The 14,075-nt window shown below is 39.8% G+C and overlaps 1 protein-coding gene across 2 annotated transcripts; it reads right to left on the bottom strand.

Moving 5' to 3' along the window:
• LOC120020241 (outer dense fiber protein 2-like) lies at positions 1 to 13,703 on the bottom strand. Of its 2 annotated transcripts, none has more exons than XM_038963775.1 (16): positions 13,462 to 13,703; positions 12,736 to 12,884; positions 12,509 to 12,638; positions 12,241 to 12,372; positions 11,934 to 12,008; positions 11,315 to 11,386; positions 9,692 to 9,808; positions 9,127 to 9,312; positions 7,447 to 7,556; positions 7,143 to 7,278; positions 5,670 to 5,780; positions 5,433 to 5,537; positions 3,237 to 3,337; positions 2,810 to 2,972; positions 2,153 to 2,278; positions 1 to 396 (listed from the first exon to the last, which is right to left on the bottom strand). In XM_038963775.1, exons 2-16 carry the CDS (start codon positions 12,858 to 12,860, stop codon positions 217 to 219), a joined length of 1,869 nt encoding a protein of 622 aa, XP_038819703.1. In that variant the 5' UTR covers positions 12,861 to 12,884; positions 13,462 to 13,703; the 3' UTR covers positions 1 to 216. The 2 variants fall into 2 exon arrangements, with proteins under 2 accessions (XP_038819703.1, XP_038819702.1); XM_038963774.1 differs by having other exon boundaries at positions 12,736 to 12,864; positions 13,462 to 13,702.
• Positions 13,704 to 14,075: the final 372 nt, after the last annotated feature.

Here is a 14,075-nt window from a genome sequence, read left to right as displayed (position 1 = left end):
TGCCATTATAAACTTTATTGAAATTCTATTTAGAAATGGACAAAAAAGTATTAGCTGATCTATATAAACATTTACATGGACTTCTTTATCGGACATAAAATGCATATGTGCCGAATTCATTGCTTCTCCAAAACACATTATTCTTAAATAATGCTCATATATTGTACATGATTGAACCAACAATACATACCGCAAACACACATACCGGAGTAATCATCATTTAAAAAAGTAGGATGATTCAAAACTAGACGGTGTCTGTGGTAGTCCCTCGTCAAACATGGTGGTGTAAGAGTTCTTGAGGAAGTCGACGTAGTTCTGAATGCTCTGTTTGTGGCTTTTTGACTGGTCCAGGCTGAGCTGCAGGTCCTTCAGACGCACCTCAAACTGCTTCTCAGCCTGCAGAGCAAACACAACCAATCAATCTCTTTATTGTCCAAATTTGGACATTTGTAGTGCAGTCAAGGTAAAAACAACAATCTGATAAAATATGCTCATACACATAGGACAATAAGGCTTCACGCTCAAACAACAGTTACTACTATCAACACAACATGATTTCATTCACCAAGGAATCAATCCATTGACCTGACAAATGTACAGTATGTACTACTATGCTTTAAAATAGAAAACTGGTCTGATTCATTGCGTATTGTATGGCATCAAAAAGTAATGTACTGTGTTCTCATTAGCTTTGAGGGATATGGGGGAAAATGTCACATGGTTTGCAGTAGGCTATCGCAGCTACAATATCCCCCATCTACACACAATACCCTATAATGACAAAGTGAACGCATGTTTTTAGAGATTTTAGCAAATGTATTCAAAATGAAAATCTCATTTATATAAGTATTCACACCCCTGAGTCAATACTTGTAATTCTTCAAGCTCTGTCAAATTGGTTGTTGATCATTGCTAGAGAACCATTTTCAGGTCTTGCCATAGATTTTCAAGTAGATTTAAGTAAAAACTGTAACTCGGGCACTCAGGAACATTCACTGTCTTCTTGGTAAGCAACTCCTTTATAGATTTGGCCTTGGTATGCAACTCCAGTGTAGATTTGGCCTTGTGTTTTAGGTTATTGTCCTGCTGAAATGTGAATTCACCTCCCAGTGTCTGGTGGAAAGCCGACAAACAGGTTTTTGCCTGTGCTTAGCTCTATTCCGTTTCTTTTTATCCTGAAAAACTCACAAGCCCTTAATGATTACAATAACATGATGCAGCCACCACTATGCTTCAAAATATGGAGAGTGGTACTCAGTAATGTATTGGATTTGCCCCAAACATAACACTTTGTGTTCAGGACAAAAAGTTTATTGCTTTGCCACAATTTTTTTCAGTATTACTTTAATGCCTTGTTGCAAACAGGATGCATGTTTTGGAATATTTTTATTCTGTACATGCTTCCTTCTTTGCACCCTGTCAATTAGCTTAGCATTGTGGAGTAACTGCAATGTTGTTGATCCATCCTCAGTTTTCCCCTATCACAACCATTAAACTCAAAATGTTGCCTCATGGTGAAAATCACTGAGCGGTTTCCTTCCTCTTTGGCAACTGAATTAGGAAGGAAGCCTGTATCTTTGTAGTGACTGGGTGTATTGATACACCATCCAAAATGGAATTAATAACTTCACCATGCTCAAAGGGATATTCAATGTCTGCTTTTATTTTTTGTACCAATCTACCAATAGGTACCCTTCTTTGCGAGGCATTGGAAAACCTCCCTGGTCTTTGGTTGAATCTGTGTTTGAAATTCACAGCTCGACTGAGGGACCTTACAGATAATTGTATGTGTGCGGTACAGAGATGATGTTGTCATTCAAAAATTAAATAAAACTATTATTACACAGAGTCCATGCAACTTATTATCGGACTTGTAAAGCCCATTTCTACTCCTTAAATTATTTAGGCTTGCCATAAAAAAGAGGTTCAATACTTACTCAAGACATTTCAGCTTTGCATTTTTTATTAAATTTGTAAAAATGTCGAAACACATAATTCCACTGACAATATGGGGTATTGTGTGTAGGCCAGTCACACACAAAAAAAAACTTAATACATTTTAAATTTGTCTGTAACGCAACACAATGTGGAAAAAGTCAAGGGATGTGAATTCTTTCTGAAGGCACTGTATGTGATTGTGTCTGGTACTTACTGACTGCTTGCTTTGTTTCATATGTTTCAGCTCATTCTCTCTTCTGCTCTTCTCAGCCTCCAGCTCCAGGATTCTGGTCTGAAGGGAACTTTCTCTGGAGACGGCTTTGTCTTTTACTTTGGAAACCTTGGCATGAGACAAATAAAGATTATGAGATGTGTCAAAAAGAAAACCACACAATCGACAGAAACTCATCCCCTAAAAAACACCATCTTCAATTCGCTTCTGTGCCTTTCCATTCCCTTCGGTGAACATTGGTTCCACTTAATATGAACCTTTATTCTGAGCATTTGAATTTGCTTCTATATACACATACAACAGATTTGAATAAAATCATATGCTGAGTGTATGAGCATTAAATACTGTCCACATCCACACATTAAATATCCTATCCAGGAGCTATCATACAGTACCTAGGGGTTAAAGCGAAAAATAATCCCATGACTGAAACTTAGGCCGATCTCAGATCCATTGTCTGGGGCCAGGTTAACCTGCATAATGAACATCATGCTTTTAAGGAAATAGGATCATTTTGTACATGTTTTAAACTTCAAGTTTGACCAATTCCAGTCCTTTTCAATCTAAAACCTAAAAAATAAATAAAATAATTACGAGGAAAATCCGCCGCAGTGACGGAGAACTTTAACCCCTGAGTACCTGTTGCCTGACATCGGCCACTGCTGCCTCCAGTTGTCTGTTGAGAGCCTGGCAGTCTGCTGAGCGCTGTTCTAGCTGCCTGCTGCTGTAGTGTAGCGCCTCCTCCTGCCCTGCCAGCCTACGGATCAGCTCCTGGTTCTCCCCATGAAGCTCCTCCATCTGCCTGGAATACATCATCGGCAATACACAAGGAACACATTCATAACACATTCGTAACCCATACCCAGTCACAAGCAGTACATTAACATTTCAGAACATTTCAGAATTCACCCAGGGCAGGCTTAAAAACGTATTTTTAAAAAACAATACATCTTCAATGTCACTAATGTACTTTGACATGAGAAATACAGAGGAATCTAGTTTGGAAACCAAAAAGCAAAATGGAAGAATGTATTAATTCTTTCAAAAGAAAAAGTAACAATTTTACTTTTGAAGAGCATCCAATTTTTGCCGTAGCTGTGAGTTGGCCTCGTGGATAGACTCTTTCATGTCCACCGACGACCTCATCTTCTCCCCTTGTCTCTCCACCTGGACGCACAATAATCATGCCTTGTGGTTAGGCAAATTTTTTTAGTTGGACTATGACTCAATGATATCATAGATGCTGAATGTATGTTCAGTTGAATAGTCTTGACTAATGGGGACTTGAATGAGGGTTCAAACATATACAGTACAACACCACAAAGAGTTGCACCATGCAATTACTGAAATTACATTGGCTTATCAAGTCACCAACACAGCACACAACACTGTGCACCGGTGATATGAGCAACATTCAAGCAAGCATTGATTGAACAGTGCTGAAACATCCATAGAAACACATTTTAAAACAGTTTAAGGTGACCATCACAGCTTTACAAACACACAAACTACAAAAGGGGCACATAGGGCTTTTGACCTAACTTTATTTTACTGCAATCCAAGTACATCCAATCACAAACCTCAACACCAACTCAAAGCAGGACCGGGGGATGCACTATAATAACATTGAGATATAATTATAACAGTATAATGGGAAACCATACATAGGGTTTGACTGACATCTGGTGGTAGATACTGTACTCCACCACCTCAGTGCTTACTTGCCGATCTACAAATTACATTTCGTCTTACGTCTATACGCACACCTTAACCTGCAGTTGTCTAATGGCCTCTGCCTTGTCTGCACATCTCTTCTCTGAGCGCCTCAGGTTGTCCTGGCACTCCGCCAGACTCTGCTCCGCGGTGCTCAGTAACTCGGGGTACTCTTCCAGTTCCCTCACGCGCCCCTCCAGCTCCAGCCTCACCTGGGGTCCCGGGGGAGGGGCGTGCAGGCCGGCAAGGCAGGGGAGCAGAGAAATGTTAATGACTGATTGGCTGCACCTCTCTGAGTAGCTTTCACCGACTGGACCCTGACTGGTAACTGAAGCATAGGTAATGTATGCGGAAGCAGTGCATGGCCATTCACCACTGATGTGTTTTTTTCTCTCAGAGTGAATCTTTTGAAGTCTTTCAACAAAATTAGGTTTAATCAGAAGCAGCAGTTAAGTTCCAGTCCTGTTAAACTGACGTGTCGATAGTTGAACCATAGTTAGGATGCAGACTAGGGAACCCCAGTGATCACTGAATTCTAAATGACAGCATACGTTGGTTTTTACGCCGAGGATAAATGTGAAGCTGTGCACTGTGCACTTTGAAATGGTTAACAGCACAGGCAAAGCCTTTAGAAAGCAATGCGTGGGTACCAGAAAGACCAGAAACAACTACAAATGTTAGTAAACAAATATCAAAACACACAGGATATCACATTCATTTTAATTTTACTGAACCAAGTAGTGTTTGTGTCTCAAACTATTTCAAGCAATTTGATATTCTATTCTGTTGAGTGAGCCCTCTCTTGCTTTAATTTTGAAGGACGCAAACCATTTTAAAGAGACACTTCGGGGGTTTTTGGCAACGAGGCCCTTTATCTACTTCCCTAGTCAGATGAACTTGTAGACACCATTTTTATGTCTCGGTGTCCAGTATGAAGGAAGTTAGAGGTAGTTTTGCGAGCCAATGCTAGCTAGCTTTAGCGCAATGACTGGAAGTCTATGGTTATCTACTAGCATGCCAGCTCATTGCCAAAATCCAGAATTATCCCTTTAAGACAATGCTGCTACTACTACTCTCGGTTTATCATATATGCATAGTCACTTTAACTATACATTCATGTACCTACTACCTCAATTTGCCCGACCAACCAGTGCCCCCGCACATTGGCTAACCGGGCTATCTGCATTGTGTCCCGCCACCCACCAACCCCTCTTTTACGCTACTGCTACTCTCCGATAAAGATATGCATAGTCACTTTAACCATATCTACATGTACATACTACCTCAATCAACCCGACTAACCGGTGCCTAACCGGTGCCTCGCTACTGTTATAGCCTCGCTACTGTATATAGCCTCGCTACTGTTATTTTTCACTGTCTTTTTACTGTTGTTTTTATTTCTTTACTTACCTATTGTTCACCTAATACCTTTTTTGCACTGTTGGTTAGAGCCTGTAAGTAAGCATTTCACTGTAAGGTCTACACCTGTTGTATTCGGCGCACGTGACAAAGAAACTTTGATTTGAATGTCGCAAACAGAAGACTTTACCTTCTTCACTTCCGCATCTCTTCCTTCTCTGATGTTCTCTGCTTCCCTCAGAAAACCCTCCAACTTTATTCTCAGATCCTCCACCTCCATTTGAAGCTCTGCCACCTGAGAGATGTGAGGCAATACGAGGTGAATAAAACAGACAGCTGCTGCCTTACCTTTTAGTCTCTCAATACATTCGTATAGGATTGAGTAAGTATGGGAACTTGGAAGTGTGGTGGGGTGCGGGATCCCTGCCTGACTCTGATACTGTTCTGCTTGGTCTTTCCTCTCCTGTGAGACGGTGCTCTCCTCTTTCAGCGCTGCTTTAGAATGGACCAGCTGCAGCTCCAACTCAACGATGGACGCCTGGAACCGGAGATAAATACACAAATAGAATCCTGAACATGGTGGGAACAAACCACATACTAATAATCATACATACACTCCCCCTCCATATGTGTCTGGACAGTGAAGCTAACATTTTAAAATGTGGCTCTGGGCTCCAGCATTTTAGATCAGGTGACATTTTATTTGAGGGTATATTCATACAAATCTGTTTTACTGTTTGGAAATGGAAGCACTTTATGTATCTAGTCCCCCCATTTGAAGAAGTCATAAGTATTTGGACAAATTCCCTTAAAGTGTATTAAAGTGATCAAAAGTGTAGTATTTGGTCCGGCATTCCTGCCACACAATGACTATGTCAAGCTTGTGAGACTGTTGTAGTTGTGTTTAGATCATGTTTTGCCTAATAGAAATAATTACTCATTATGCAGTTCCTAAGTGAGTAGGTAAGATGTTTCTGAACGCATGTAAATTAATCCTGATAATGCCATGATTAGGAAAAATCATGAATGAATCATGAATAATGATGAGTGAGAAGGTTACAGAGGATAAAACAAAACATGCTAAACTCTCATCATTACCAATAACAGGGAAGGTTAGCATTTTCAGAGGGTATGCTATTTCTACCACTGTAAGCCTTACTACTCATGATTATTCACGATTCATTCATGATTATCCATGATCATAGTAGCATGCACATTCATGTAGAAGTGTTCAGAAACATCTTCTATTGTTACTTTCACCATTCAGTTCCTTTTGGGTAAAATATAACCCGAAACACAACCAAAACAAACTGCAAATGCATCCAACGAGTTTGTAGTCACAAGCTTGAGGTAGTCATTGAGTGCAAGGAATATGGGACCAAATACCAAACTTTTTACTACTTTAATACACTATATGTGAATTTGTCCAAATACTTATGACTTCTTCAAATGGGTGGACTAGACATATAAAGTGTTTTCATTTCTAAACGGTAAAACATGCATGGAAAAATCCTCAAATAAAAAAGGTGAGATTCTGTACTGTCGCCTCATATGAAACATTTGATCTCAAATCCAAAATGCTGGAGTATAGAGCCAAATGTAAAATGTTAACGTCACTGTCCAAATACATATAGAGGGGAGTGTATAAACATATCATCCTGTATTAAGGTGGGAAGAAGTTTTACATGTTAGAATAAACTGAAAAGGTACACAAATTAAAAAGCAGTACAGCTAGGTTTGTTATCTAAGCAATTAGATGTAATAGTTTACAACATTTGTTTATAGATGTGGTAGTTTAGATAATTTGGGGCTAATCTATGGCTCAAGGTGAAGTAAATCAATAGTTTTTGGTTGGTGCATACACAACTTAAAGGTCTATATTGGTGTTTAATTGTCCTACCTTGAGGGTTGCGTTCTCAAGGCCAATGTCTCCGTTTTCAGCGTTGAGTTTTTCCACTTTTAGCAGTAAGACCTCGTTTGCAGCAGTGAATTCCTCCCTCTCCTTCTGTAGCTTTGCAGTAATGTCTGCTATTTGGCTGTAATGACACATCAATAAGCAATTGCCACTTGCCCACTTCTACTTTCTGTGAGGAGAAAATCTGAAAAGCTTTAAACATTAAAAGAACAACATTTATTGCCTCAAAGACCTGGATTAACAATATGCCAGACTTTTTGTGTCCAGGTCAAAATGAGAAATGACCTACCCTTTCAGTAGTCCTATCTGTGCATCAAGCAGAATTCTGGCGTTTGTCTTCTGCTCCTGTTGTCTCCTCCATGTGTCCCTCTCTGAACAAGCCTCCGCCAGCTGAACATCCTACATGTCATCATGCCACGTAACATAAATCAGTTTACTGTCACTGGCAAGGAACAACGGAATACCTGGGTCGCGTTCAGTAGGGAACACCGTAGCAAAAGTAGAAAAGCCTTTCATCTTAATTTTAAGTATGGAACCGTTAGACAAAAATACAATGAGTGTACAAAACATTAGGAACTCAACTCGGCTCTTTCTATGACATAGACTGCCCAGGTGAATGCTATGATAACTTAATGTCACCTGTTAAATTCACTTCAAATCAGTGTAGATGAAGGGGAGGACAGGTTAAAGAAGGAGTTTTAAGCCTTGAGACAATCAAGACATGGGTTGTGTATGTGTGCCAATCAGTTGGTGAATGGGCAAGACAAACGATTTCAGTGACTTTGAATGGGGTATGGTAGCAGTTGCCAGACAATAAAATGCAAATTAATTACTTAAAAATCATACAATGTGATTTTCTGGATTTTTGTTTTAGATTCCGTCTCTCACAGTTGAAGTGTACCTATGATAAAAAAATGACAGACCTCTACATGCTTTGTAAGTAGGAAAACCTGCAAAATCGGCAGTGTATCAAATACTTGTTCTCCCCACTGTATCTAGAAGAACAAGTCCAAGACAACTAACTCTCTACTCTGTAGGGAATACTCTTGGAAAATTCAGTCAAGATGTTTCAGAACTCCTATAATACAACAACAATACAACTGTGACATCACACCAAATTGCTGGCGTAACTGTGGGGAGAGCAGGGCTAATCACATCCACATACTATATTCCTGCCCAGTCCTCAATCATTTCTGGACCGAAGTATATAAAGTACTGAATGATACGCTTGAACACTCACGTTCTCTAAATCCAGAACACATGTTCCTATGGAGAACCTCTCATACACTGGTCCTCCAATATGATAAGTACCTTTTCAGAATTCTGAGAATAACAGCACTTAAACAGATTACTAGAAACTGGCTTAAACCCCTGGCACCACAAATAAGCAATTGGAAAGAAAAAAATAATGAAATCTATAGTATGTTAAATGATAACCCATAGAATAAGAAACCAAATGACTATTTGAGATACGATGGGAAGAAGTGTAAAAAACTGACATTATATTGTCAAATATTTATAGGCCCTAACAGGAGATAAAATGTACATGTTTTAAACAGACGGGTGTGGGTGGACACGTGTGTGTGTGCGCCGGTGGATGTGTGTGACAATGGGTGCATGTATGCGACTGTAGAAATGCAAATGTGTGTATGCATGTGTGGGTGCGTGTCCGCGTACCATTATATTATTTTATGAAATGGTGATTGTTGGCCTGTTTAGGATAATTATTTCCTTTTCAGGTTGGGGGGGGGGGGGGGGTAAATGTGTATATCTCTTTTTGGGATTCTGTTGTGATCTAAAACCAACAAATAAAAAGTATTACAAAAATACAATTAAAAAAGCTGTGGTATTATTGGAAAAGTGCATGTAGTTTCTCCTGGTTTCAAAACATGTTCTCCAGCCTGAACAAAACAGTGGTGAAGAGAAAATGATGACCACCAAACTGACTCCCAACATTACCCATACATACCTTCTCCCTCAGCTGAGTGTAACATTTATCCACAGCAGCTTCGAACCTCTCGGCCCTCTGTTTTTGGGCACGGGTGGCCTTCTTCAGGCCCTCTTTCTCCTGTTCTGCCTTCTCAGACACACTGGAGATCTCCCCCCTCAGACCATCTATCTCCAGCTTCTGCTCAGTCAGCTGCCTCTCCAAACCCTGGGAGAAAGAAAGACAGGGAACAAACACTGACTGTTTAATCTTTCAACATATCTAAATACTTATCTCTAGCCTGGTGAAAACAAACAGGATTTCACTCATGGACGACGTCCGTCTTGAATGGGTTGTAGAAGACTATTGCCCACTATTCTTTGTGAAACAGAAATGTATACTTTTTGTTGTCTTTCTTCCCAACTGTCCCAGACATCACACACACAGGCTGGAAGCATAATACTGACTGCAAACGACGTCCTTTACTTTACCTGTGTCTTATTTTACAGACAGAATGGTTAAGGCTTAGAAATACACCTTTCCCAACTCGGACAACATAGTGATTGATTGACTGACTAATAGACTGATGCCTGAACTTGTGTGTTACCCGGAGCTGCACGGTGAGACGGTTGTTGTCGGCCTCTTTGCTGTGTAGCTGGCCCTGCAGGTGAGCACGTGTGGTCTCCACAGACTTGGTGGCATGGACCGCATTCTCTGTGTTCTCCTGTGGAGCATCAAAGCAGAAAGAGATGAGGGCACGGCTTTCGTACAGTATGATTTGTACCTTTGTCAATGTGTTTTATCATGTACAAAATGTAGTCACATCCAAAATGATTGGCACGCTTGATGAAAATGAGCAAAAAGCACAGTATAAAATAAATACAAATACTGAGATACTATATATTGTAGGCTCAAATAACATTTTTATTATTATATTATTTTACATTAATACAATTACTTGCAAGGATAAGGGTGGTTGGCCTTTTTCTATAATGTCTTATGATATTGAAGAACACATTGGGAGGGATCTTAGACCAACCATTCCTTCATATAGAATCTTTCCAGTTCCTCGATATCCTTCGGTCTGAGCATATGAACTGCTTTCAATTCAAACCACAGGTTTTCAATGAAAATGGCCATTGCAAAATGTTGATTTTGTGGTAAATTAACTATTTCTTTGTGGATTTTGACGTGTGCTTCGGGTCATATTGTCTTGCTGTAAGATCCACTTGCGGCCAAGTTTCAGCCTCCTGGCAGAGGCAAACAGGTTTTTGGCTAAAATGACCTACTACTTCGTAGAGTTCATGATGCCATGGACAAGGGCCCCAGAACCATTGGAAGCAAAACAGCACCATAACATCAAAGATCCACCACCATATTTTACAGAAGGTATGAGGTTATTTTCTGCATATGCATCCTTCTTAGAGGCCAAACCCACCCCCGGTGTGCGAGTCCAAAGAGCTTTATTTTCGTCTGACCATAACACTGGTTCCAATCCAAGTGCCAATGACATTTAGCAAACTCCAGGCATTTACATTTGCTGGTTTCTCTCAATGAAGGCTCTTTTTATGGCAACCCTTCCAGACTATTGGCATGGAGGTGGTGTCTAATTGTAGATTTGGAGACTTTGTGACTCCACAATGCGTTCTGTAATTCTCCAACACTGGCCCTTGGACTTCTTTTGCCTCCCGAACCATCTTCCCCACTGTGCGTGGGGACAAGATGCACTTGGGTCCTCTAGAAGGCAAGTTTACCACTGTTCCAGTGGTTTTAAACTTCTTAATTGTTGCCCTTAATAGTGATATATTTGTTTTTTCAGTAATGTTTTTGTACCTATTGCCTGATTTATGAAAGTCAACAATAATTTTTCTCTTTTCATTTGTGAGTGCTTTGCCTTTCCCCTTGGTGATGGATGACAAATGGATTTTACATGCGTGTTACCTCATTTTTATACCCCAGTGAAACAGGAAACCATGAAAGGCCACAATACAGTTCCTTAAACTGAGATTGACTTAAAAAGTAGAACGTTAATGCATATGATAATTATTTATTTTTTGTATTGTATTGCAATTGTATAAAATAATATAATTTCCCAATTTTTTGGAGCATAAAATATAGCTCGGTATTTGTATTATTTATTTTATACAGTAATTTTTGCTAATCTTTATCAAGGGTGCCAATAATTTCAGATGTGACTGTATTTCATGTGAAATTAAAGCCCAAAGCTTACCATTTCTTTCTTCCGCAAACCCATCAGTTCGTCCACCATTTTTTCTTTATCATTCAAATTTCTTTTCAAATGCTGGTGGAAACAAAAGAACAAAAACATTTTATCTTACTCACAGTACAACTGTAAAATGACAAATGCGTATAGTGAACAGGAGCAGATGCTTTTCTATCCCAAGTGTCTTACAAAGTTAGCAAACAAGTTCAGTACATGTGGCCCATGCAGGGTTGAATCAAATCCCCAACCTTAATCTAGCTAGCACCATGTTTCAACCCATTGAGCCATCTAAGCTACTGCACTGAATTACCTTACCTTCTAGGCGGCAGGTAGCCTAGCAGTTAAGAGCGTTGGGCCAGTTACCGAAAGGTTGCTGGTTTGAATCCCCGAGCCGACTAGGGGAAAAATCTGTCCTTGAGCAAGGCACTTAACTCTAATTGCTCCTGTAAAATCGCTCTGGATAAGAGTGTCTGCTAAATGACTAAAATGTAAAATGTATAACATGTTGGCAGACCATATAAAATCTTCAGCCTTGGCACCGCTATGTCAATTTGTCAGTGTTTAAATACAGGTCTGGAGTGTATGAAGTTCTCTTTTTTTTTTACCCAAATGAGGAGAAATTTACCAGATTATCACACTCAGCCTGCGTAAGCTTCTTTAGTAAGAGATCAATGTGTTTGTCTGTCTCCATTCGAGATGCCTAATAAAAAGGAGACAAAAAGAGGTAGTCAAATCATGTTATTTCAAGCAACAGTTAAAAAGACAAAGTTGCAGTTGACTTTAGTCCACAAGTACAGTTTAATGCATGATGTTGCAGTTATAATGCATTGTAAAACTTGTCATAAGCATGACCCCCTTATAAATTGCCACCTGACAGTCCTCCAAAGTAGTAGTCATTAGCCATCAGATTATAACTGGTTGATAAGACCAACCTCTGCATCCTGCAGGTCTTTGAGTTGCTGTCGAACAGACTTGTTAATCCGTTTAAAAACCTCCAACTTCTCCAGTAGAAGGCCTCTCTGCCTTGACATCCGCCGGTTATCAGAGGCAGAGTGTCTTGAGTCCTTTATAATAGAAGGATGAATTCAATTCTGCTTTTTAACAATTGTTAACGAATTGAACATTTTGATATCATGTTGTGCATCTCAAAATAAAGACAGTTACACTGTAAGCACATCAATTACAAAGGACTTCACATACGGCAAAATCATCCTCCAGGGTCTCCTTGAACGACATGAGCTGTACAGCTGCAGAGTTGGCCGCTGCTTCTGCATCCATCAATGTTTTCATCAGGGGACTTTTGCCGCCGGTGGCTCCATAGTCTCCATAACTAAGTATAACGCAAAAGAGAGAGGATTAGAAATCAGGTGGCTCCACACTGAAAGCTGTTTGTGGGCTAGTGTGTGTGTGTATCTCATGGACCTCACCAGTTACTCTCCATCTCTGGGGTTTTTGTGTAGACACTGCTGCGTATCCTGCTCCCTCTCCCAGGCTCTGAGAAGCCGTCTAGATCATCATCTAGAGAGTCCTGGAAGGGATCCTCAGAAGACATGGCTCTGGTGGATCAGAGGACTGGCTATATGGTTAGGCTTACATGACTACTTTTCCATGCCTGCTTTCCTATAATAATCCCATTCTCATTTTCTAATAAAATACACTAGACAACTGTAATGACAAGGAAATTATGAAAAATATTGGTGCATAGACAGCATACGATAACATAGACACAGACAACATCAGTGTACAATATAATGCACGTATAGCTACAGTAGAATTTTATTTAACTAACCGGTCCAAGACAACACTGAACTGTTCCATTTGTCTCAATCAATGACTAGCTATTTCCTCTAATATTATGTATTGTCAGGCTACAAACAGTGCGTGTTCTTTTTACCATTAGCTTCTAGCTGAGCTGATCCATTCTGACCTTCACTTCAGAGTTAATTAGCAACACAACCTTTGGTATCTACAGTATGCTAGCAAGCTGAACAGAACAAGTTCAAGTTAGCTACTGTACCTAGCTAATTTGGCCAGGTAGTTAGAATTGCGAAGTTGGAAAGCAAATTCAAACCCAAGACACATATCCTATGATCAAGAAGTATCTAGCTAAATTGGTATGGTGAGATTTCGAATTAAATTTGTTTGTTTTTTACCTTCATTCACTACCGTGTCTTTTGTTTTGTGCTACTGCTATTCAACAGCTGATGCTCTCTGTAGAAAACGGTTGTCACTAGTTACCCCAGCCACAGAGTGGCTAAATCGTAAACATGTATGAAAATAAAAATGAGCTTTTTGGTCTTCATTTAAAGTTAGGGTTAGACATACAGTTAGCAGTGCGGTTAAGGTTAGGTTTAAAATCTGATTTTAATAAGATACATTGTAGAAATAGGCGGAGTTTATGACTTTCTGTTTTTGGTAATTAGTGACGACCGTAGGAAACGAATGGCGTTCGTTGCATCCATTGGTTGATTTGAGTCCCGCCTACTTGTTCTGCGATTCGTGATTGGCTAAGACATTGGACGTATGGACGTAACGTAAACAAACCCAACTAGACTAGAGCGTGATTGTTGTTAGTAAACCAAATGAACGTTGGAGGTTGATTTAACCCATCCACATAGATTTTCTGTGTTAAAATATTTCGAGTCAAACCGAATGAAAGCTGCACGGGATTCAAATGCTAGTACCAAAGACAGTTTGAGTAGTCTGTGCTAGTACAGTGAAGTCAAGTGGCATCCACGTTTGGAGGGGACCATAGAGGACTCATCTT

Source organism: Salvelinus namaycush, chromosome 25, assembly GCF_016432855.1.
Source record: "Salvelinus namaycush isolate Seneca chromosome 25, SaNama_1.0, whole genome shotgun sequence".
NCBI lineage: Eukaryota > Metazoa > Chordata > Actinopteri > Salmoniformes > Salmonidae > Salvelinus > Salvelinus namaycush.
This window is presented reverse-complemented; position numbering and strand designations above follow the sequence as displayed.